The 8671-nt window shown below is 43.1% G+C and overlaps 1 protein-coding gene across 2 annotated transcripts; it reads left to right on the top strand.

Moving 5' to 3' along the window:
- Nucleotides 1-1212: 1212 nt before the first annotated feature.
- spartb (spartin b) lies at nt 1213-8591 on the top strand. 2 transcript variants are annotated; one of them, XM_076100250.1, is made up of 8 exons: nt 1213-1335; nt 2023-2867; nt 4108-4305; nt 5191-5356; nt 5458-5652; nt 5748-5906; nt 6008-6098; nt 7392-8591. In XM_076100250.1, exons 2-8 carry the CDS (start codon nt 2028-2030, stop codon nt 7594-7596), a joined length of 1854 nt encoding a protein of 617 aa, XP_075956365.1. In that variant the 5' UTR covers nt 1213-1335; nt 2023-2027; the 3' UTR covers nt 7597-8591. The 2 variants fall into 2 exon arrangements, with proteins under 2 accessions (XP_075956365.1, XP_075956366.1); XM_076100251.1 differs by lacking the exon at nt 1213-1335 and adding an exon at nt 1342-1486.
- Nucleotides 8592-8671: the final 80 nt, after the last annotated feature.

The following is an 8671-nucleotide window of genomic DNA, read 5'->3' as shown; positions in this document are numbered from 1 at the left end:
TCCAGCTAAACAAATCTAGAATAAACGTAATTAAGTCTGGCCACTAACTTTGTCCTTCCACTTCCGATAACTTCAGTTTCGTCAATGTATTTTGAAAGAACTTACCGGAAGTAGTAGTTTGCTGCCATGTTATATTGACGCTGACTTGATACGTTTTATGTTGTTGTAGTTTCTCGCATTGGCCACTAGAGGGCGGTAAATACTCGTGAATTTTAAATACACTCAGTTCAACGGCATCGTTCCTGCACCAGTCTTGTATGCTTACTGCCCTCTGGTGGCCACAGTGACGAACTGCAACACATTAGTCAAAGCAGCGTCAATAGTAGTGTGCAGATTATTTATTTCTGTTATACATTATTATTATGGCTCCTACTTCAAAGTTGATATGCTCATGCCATCACCTACATCCACAACTCTATAATCACACGCCCCAATGTTATATTTAACTCATAAAATATGATATTTAAATCCCCCTATCCCACAAAAAAATCTCATTTAGAAGCCTTTATCCCTCTAATTATACAACGTTTGATATAATGGCCTTTTTTAAACGGAATTTAAAATTCAGAGGCTGTTCTTGCCTCGTTTACCGTTATGTGTTGCTAACTTTATCCAGTATGGTTCTCATTAGCTTAATATGTTATCTGATAACATTCTCTAAATCTACTAATTTAGTGGTGGAAAATCCACGAACATGCTGTAATACACATGCGCATTCAGGTGTGGTGATGATATAAAATGTATTTCTTTAAACGTCTTGCCTGATAAAATCGCATCACGAACGGTCCATTGCGCTGCAACTCTATAGCGCTGCTAACTTCCAATGCAAAAAAAGCCCCATTGGAGTGAAAGGAGATGACGGGACTCTCTCTTTAAAGGGCTCTGGTAGTATTGTGCCATGTCCACATTAGCAGCGACGAACTGCTACACTAGTCAAACCAGCGTCAATGCAGTTCGCTGGTGATGTGTTCCGTTTGGTCAGTATATATTTTTTGGTCACTGTATTTTGTAAGACTAAGCCAGAAAGTGTTAGTATGCTCAAATTTCTTAATTGACGTTGACTTGACTAATTTGAATCAGTTGCAGTTTCTCATTGTGGCCACTTGGTGGCAGTAAAATCCAGTGATTCTAATACGAACTACCCTGTCACCATCCATTCAGCCTCGAGACCGGTCGAGACAAACGTTAGTCCAGCTTGCGTCGATGCAGCCGTGATAACACTTCCGGTAAATACTTTCAAAAATAAAACCAAAAGTGAAGATCACGCTCGAGGCAAACGTTATTTTTTCGTATTGAGGTGAAGCGTCGACACATCCTGTCACGATACTTTTAAAGGTAAATACTGTGGAGAATACTCCACTTAAAATACTGTTAAGACATTAACGCCGTTCGAGAGCCAGACGGACCCTTTTTGACACGTGACGTTAGCTACACGATAGTTAACTGGCTGATTACACTTATCTTCGGATTGTTTTCGCTCACTGGGGTAAGCGTGGATACCGTTAGCTAGAGAAGGCGCTAGTGTTAGTGCAAACTAGCTATAATAATACTTTGTTATATTTATGTTGCTGTTCGTACAATGACATGACGTATCAGCTGAACGCGTGTAAACAGAGACGTTAGCTGCTGTTAGCTCGTTAGCTGCTGTTAGCTGCAACTCTAACAGCAACATTAGCCTGTTGTAGCTCCTGCTGCGACCTCTCTTATACCAGATGAACCAACGCACAGAACTAGAATCGGGTAACGAATCATCAGTCAGAGAAACTAAACAGTCAATTCAGTTTCGCGTGTCTCTCTCTCTTCTGAGTGATGTGACATGTCCACTGCTTGTGGATTAGCTGATCTTAATAAAGTTAAATATAAGGACCGTTTGAGTAGCTTTAAGTAACTTTAAGCATTATGAAGTGTGTTCAATTCTAGTTATGGTGACCTCCCCCCCCCCCCCTCTCTCTCATGATTGTAAGCCAATATTTGGATGGACACACACATTGTAAATAAAGCTAATTGTGAGTGTTATTTCAGAGGGAATGGAGAAAGCTAAACAAGATGCATTCGACAGTGCCAGACTTCAAGTGATCAAAGACGGCTATGAGAGGGCCTTTGAGTGCATCAATGAAGGTCTCACTGTAGATGAAGCTGGAGACAAGGCCCAGGCCCTGGAGCTGTACAAGCGGGGGCGACAGCACCTTCTCCGGGCCATCAGTGTGCCTTCTGGGGGAGAAGAGTGTGTCGGCAGCGCCTGGGAATCCGCCATACAGATGCAGCAGAAGATGCAGGAGACGCTGAACAACATCACCACCCGGCTGGCCATAATAGAGACCAGCTCTGACCTGGGATCTGCACCTGCACTGAACAATAGCGACGTGTCTGGCCCTGGTGCCACAAAGGCGTCTGAAAAAGGTCTCTACCCAAAGCTTCCCACCCAAAACAAGCCGGAGAGGCCACCTCCTCTAAACCCACTCTCTGGCCGGGCAGCAGGAGCTGTAGGAGGCCTGCCTGCATGCAGCAGTGAGGCTCTACCTCTCTCACCCACCAGACAGCAGCCTGCGGCTCCAGCCGAACAGCCTCCAGCTTACTCTCCTCAGGCGGCCGACGGCCACTTATCTGTCTCGTATGGAACAGACTCAGGCGAGATGTCATTGGTCGGGGACGAGTTCTACAGCCGTACATCTAACTCGACACCGTCTCTGCAGAGCATGGGTGAAGATGGAGAGGAGCTGGTGTGCATCCCTCATGGTGTGCAGATATTCTTTGTCACGCCTGAAGGGCAGGTGAGCGCTCCGTCGTACCCGGGCTACCTGCGGCTGGTCAAGTTCACCAGTGACCCCGAGGACAGGATGCCCAACCGACCGCCAGCATTTTTGCAGGTAAAATAAAATAAAGATTTCCTGTTTCAGCACACTAAAACATTCGCTGGCACAAAGCCTGAAAGAACTAGATATGCAACTCTTATGCCCGTTCGATGCAAGAAGTGGAATGTCATCACTGCAGTGTCACCAGTCTATTTTTGTGCCCTTTAACCTGATTTTGTAAGATCTTTGACTGTGAGTCATCAGCAGGAGGCGATAGGCTTGTTAATGATCTCCTTTGCCTCTCCCGATGGACGCGATCATGTGAGCGTTGTTTACTCGGCACACTAAGCCCAATGGGTTTATGGATATGATGTCATCCACCTGGGAATTCCCAAATCAGGATCATTACTGGCTCAAGATTAGGACACAGATGGTACCTTACTCATGACCTACTAGAAATGAACTAAGGGCTATGTTTCGCAAACGATAAACATCGTTGCACTCCTCACGAATGCCACCAAACGCTGATCTCTTTCCCAGTATGGTGCTTAAAATACACCTGTACAGTCTGATGCAATCAAAGCCAGCAGCACCACAGTAACACCTACATTGAAGAGGGTTATCATGTTCGGTTTTTTGTTGAGATAACAAGTGTGCAGACAATCGGGCCTTTGAACCAATCAGGGGATAATCACGTGTACCATAGATAATAAATTCCATGAAGCTATGCAAAGGAATCAGCTCAGGCTTTTGTTAAAAGACTAAATCAATACTTATCTCTCTTTTTTTTTTTTTTTTTTATCCAACTCCTCTTGTTTTGAGCAATTTTGTGTTTGTTTTTTTGTGGCAATGTTTATTCCTGCTGTTCCAATAGCCGATACACTGACACTAGTGGATCATGAGACTGACATTTGACTCTTCATTGGGGAATTTCCCAGGTGCTGTTGCCAGCGAGTGACATCAGTGATTCACATGAGTAACGATCTAAACCCTGCTTCCACCGGTATGCCCTATAATCCAGTTAGACATGCGGCAGTCAAAGGGGGACAGTGTCCTCTGGTTCTGTCAGACGGTTCACTGTGTTGCACTCATTAGACTCTCCATGAGAAATTGAAGGCTTGTCATTTCGAGGTTATATTTAGAATCCTATGTTTTAGCCCGATCTCTCTACAAAACCAATCATCATGTTACTTTCATAGTTCAGAAATGAATAGAAAATGTTGGGCTCATACACGTCATTATAACATCACGCATGTATCTATTTATCATCACATTTTCCAGCGTTCTTTATTTTTTTAATTTGACTTCCTGGCAGGTGTGTGACTGGCTGTACCCTCTCATGGCCTCGGACTCGCCAGTGTTGCTGTGTAACACTGGTGTGTTTATGTTCCCGGACATGATGGCGCCGACTCCGGGCTATTATGTGGGGGTGGTGCTTTCTGCTGAGCTACCTGCTGCAGACAGACAGCTGTTCCAGGACCTGCTCTCCCAGAACACGGATCTCAGAGTTCAGGTCATTGTCGCCCGAAACTCAGTTTTGTGAAAAACCAACACAAGTTTTGACATTTCTTATGAAAGAAATGCAAATGATGTACACATAAATATATATTTTTTTGGTTTAGAAATTCTACATGAAAGTGCAGACTGACATAAGTGCACAAAAATAGTGCTGACAGTCCCTAAACAACCTCCACTCTCCTAAAATCATCACATATTCTGTAATCATTGCAAACACTGCAGATGTTACATCTGTTTTTCCCATGAAGAGGTTTTAGTTACTGCTTACGCGATACTTTGAGGATCTAACGTCTTCATTGTTTTCGCCTTTTGCATGAAGCTCTTGCTCCGTCTTACTTGTGAGCTGGCACACTTCTCCAACTTCCCCCTGCCTCAGCATTGTGGGGCTTTGAGACAGGCAGGCGAGGGGAATTAATCAGTCATAATGCTCTTATCTGCAGCAGTTGGAACAACCTTTAGAGTTTCAGCTGAAAGACAAGTGCCAGTGCAGCCACGATGAAGGTGGAGACGCTGGCTCAGATCGATGCCAAGCGAGGTCATTTTTGATGCGTGCAATCAGGCTACTTATCTTCTCTGATGGACGTAATTCCTTATCAGCAAGTACGCATTTTTGTGTTTGAAATTTTTAGATCAGCACAATGGGATACTGTTTTCAGACTGCACGGAGACCTTTTGACTGTCTCTTTGAAGCAAACAAATAGTGCATTGTAACGAGAAGCACAGAATAATGAGAGGATCTACTGTGTGAGTGGGGGGGTAACTTGGAGACAAGCATATGAACGGAGATGTGTACAGGTTGCACAATGCAGCAGGTCTTATTTTCAGCATGCATCTACTGTCCTCGTCTTACAGTAGCTAAACAATGTGTCTATACGACCAGGCTCCAGATGAAGCTGCAGACACCATTAATCTCAGTCAGAAGGTTTCCATCGCTGCACCTGAGGAGACTGCACCAGCGGTGACCGAAGAGACTGCACCAGCGGTGACCGAGGAGGAGAAGGTGCTGCCCGAGTGGAGTGAAAAGGTGGCAGGCGGGATCTTGACAGGTGAGGTCAAACCGCATCTTCCCGCCAAACATCTTAACGCTGTTGTTTGTTAACAATCCGCCAGGAAAGACTAGCCTTGTGTGATCCCGTTGTGCTATCAGGTGCGTCGTGGCTAAGCTGGGGCCTGGTGAAAGGAGCGGAGTTCACAGGCAAGGCCATTCACAAAGGGGCATCTAAACTCCGGGAGCACATCACCCCGGAGGACAAACCCACCCACGTCAGCCCCTCAGTCACCAAAGGCCTCCATGTTGCCAAGCAAGCGACAGGAGGAGCCGTCAAAGTCAGCCAGTTTCTAGGTGACTACGTCATCCCCAGTCAGCATGTTTCACTCCCCCCCCTGTGTGGTTATTCGGCAGCGGACGTCTAATGAAGTAATGCTGTGTTACTGCAGTGGACGGGGTGTGCATGGTCGCTGGCTGCGTGGGTCGAGAGTTGGCTCCACACGTGAAAAAACACGGAAGCAAGCTGATCCCAGAGTCTATGAAGAAAGATAAGGACGGGCGGTCCAACATAGATGGAGCGATGGTGGTGGCTGCCAGTGGAGTGCAAGGTAGAGTACTTACTACACTTAGTATTGTCTAAGAGGAAGTTGTCTACCAGAAGAGTACTAAAATGGTCCCAACATGCTTTGTGTTTTGTGCATGTGCTCAGGATTTGCGACCATGTGGACTGGTTTGGAAATTGCAGCAAAGGACATTACTACGAGTGTGGCATCGGAGACGGTCACCACCGTGAAACATAAGTAGGTCTTCCCTTCCCTTCTGATCATTTGTTTGACCACTGTCACTTGCTTTAATATAAAGCAATGCACATTTTCCTCACCCCTGCTTAATAAACAGGTTGTTGATGCGTGTGTGTTGCAAAGGACCTCCTGCATTACACACGCAGAACCAAACGTGCACTCACTTATTTCCCTTTTCGATTTACTTTGCAGATTTAGGGGTCTACAAAACATCCTTGACTCACCTAATGACAATAAGCATAATATTTCCTAATTTTACACAGCTATTCAACTCTTCACCACTACAAGCATGATATTTCTTCTGAATGATTTGACTTAATCCTGTGCCGGTCCACTGCCCTTCCCTGAGTAACAATTCACATGATGGTGCTGCTTTCTCCAAATGTTTCTAATGGACATTTCACAATTAGTAACTTCTCTGTCCCACCTGTTTTTTTAAATCTTCCTATATTGTGTGTATTGGTGCTACATGTTCCAACGGTGAGCAAAATATCGACACAATATAGCCGATTATTGATTTCTATAGGGTTGGGTGGCTATCATGTTACATATTATGAGTTGATATCTATTTATCAACCATTTTTGTCGTACAATGTCTCCCTTGAAAGGTGCTCAATACGAAATTCAGAGCATTATCGCCTCCACGCAGCTCTCAACATGGAGACGGCTGAGCAAACAATAACAGTACTTAGAGAGCCTTTCTGTTGCCGGTCGGAAAGGCGTTATCAGCTGTAAGCACCATATGAGCTCAGTGCAGAGCGACGCTCACATGTACTATAAGGCATGCACACCCATGTAAACAAAGCACAGAGAAGCTACGATTACAACACACACAGAGGGGGAGAGACTTCATTCTCAGCTCAGGTGGACGTTTACTCTTATGCATATATACATTGAAAATAGTTGTTTGATGCTTTATTAATGCTCTGAATATTGTGTAGAGAGTCTTTTAAGGGAAGTACTTGATTTGACAGGTATTTATTAACTGGATTAGCCAAAAACGATTGTTTTTTTTCATTTAAATTTCAATATACATCGATATTATGGAAAAATTAATAAATATCATTATAGTTGATTATATCCATATTTCCCACCCTTAGACTTCTTATCCTGGCATTTAGAAATGTCTTAATTTAAGATTGCGCTTGCATGTGTGTAGTCCTCACACTACAATTGACATACAGCATGCCATCTTTGCTATCCTCGCACCGCATATTAATTAATTCTCCCTGAAATCCTTCTGTTTCTCGCCTCCTGGCTCTGACCTCTCACTCAATCTGACTCCTGATGAAGGTACGGGGCGGCCGCGGGACAAGCCACAGACCATGCTGTCAATTCTGCCATTAATGTCGGCCTCACTGCCTTCAATGTTGACAACCTGGGAATCAAAGCTGTGGTGAAAAAGACTGGCAAGCAGACGGCGCGGACCATTTTGGAAGACTACAAGCTCCAGGAGAAACCAGACAGTGGGAAGCAGGTGGAGAAGTCGGGCAAATAGCCTCATTCCCTAAGCCACACCTTAAAGTATCATTTATATTCTTCTATCAAATATATTTTATAAACTTAATATGCTTTATTTATAAAAAAAAACATGTTCTATATTTACAATATAACTACTGTTCTATGCATATCCTATAGTTTGGTACAGCTCTTGAGCACTTTAATCTTCATGTTAAATTAGATAGATGACCTAAAGGAAGAGAAACAGCAGATTTCATAACTCAAATTAAAACATGGTTATGTTTTTTTTCAGGTATTATCACTTAATTTGGGAGATATCGGTTTAATTCTGCTCTTTGTACTAAGACAGCATTTAATTGTTGCTGACTAGACACTGGAAACGTTCCTAATCTGTGTGAAGCATCTGTGTGTTTGAGTTTATCACTGGTAGAGTAAGTGCAGTTTATATACTTTGAATGAATGATTAAAAAAATCTTATGTTTGTCAGCATCTTTGGATATAATCAGACAAAAAAAGCGTCTGTTGTGTTTAATATGAGGTATAATCACTGCTGCCCACTGTGCCTGCAAACATCAAATGATGTACAAAAATGTAATGTCTTGAGAAAGCTGCAACTGTAAAACTTCAGTCTATAGTGCATTATTAGACCTTCACGTATTAAGACTTTTTTCCATCTCCTCTGAATGAGGGTTTCTGGTACAATGCGCAGTGCGATAGTCTGTATTTCACTTCAGTTGGATCAAAATGATGTTTATAGTATTTCATATTTAAAGCTAGATGTTATTTTGATGGACAACGTTTAGATAAATGTGAATTTTGAAGTGCGATGCTGATTTTGTTTGCAAACCTGTTTAGTCTTTTGTTTTTGAGTGATCTGGTTTGTAATCCTTCTAAACCGCAGCTTGAAGACTTCAGCAGGTTAATGTAAATGTTTAATGGCTTTCTAGTATTCCAGTTGGCCATTTAGACTTCTTTCCCTCCTGAAATACTGAGAATTTTCTGAAAAAATAAAATGTTTAAAGAAATAAGAAATTCAGTATTTTTTTTATTTTTGAGTAGTTTTATTAAATCTAATAAACACTCCCTTACATCTGTCAGCCTAATACCTCCAT

Source organism: Anarhichas minor, unplaced genomic scaffold (genome assembly GCF_050575085.1).
Source record: "Anarhichas minor isolate MPS153535 unplaced genomic scaffold, ASM5057508v1 ptg000026l, whole genome shotgun sequence".
NCBI classification, from domain to species: domain Eukaryota; kingdom Metazoa; phylum Chordata; class Actinopteri; order Perciformes; family Anarhichadidae; genus Anarhichas; species Anarhichas minor.
This window is presented reverse-complemented; position numbering and strand designations above follow the sequence as displayed.

Excerpts from the sequence above, each read along its gene's own strand:
- spartb (XM_076100250.1), top strand. The coding sequence starts at position 2,028 with ATGGAGAAAGCTAAACAAGATGCATTCGACAGTGCCAGACTTCAAGTG. Across the intron at positions 5,357-5,457 it reads GGCAGGCGGGATCTTGACAG|GTGCGTCGTGGCTAAGCTGG; the intron begins GTGAGGTCAAAC and ends TTGTGCTATCAG. Across the intron at positions 5,907-6,007 it reads GGCTGCCAGTGGAGTGCAAG|GATTTGCGACCATGTGGACT; the intron begins GTAGAGTACTTA and ends GCATGTGCTCAG.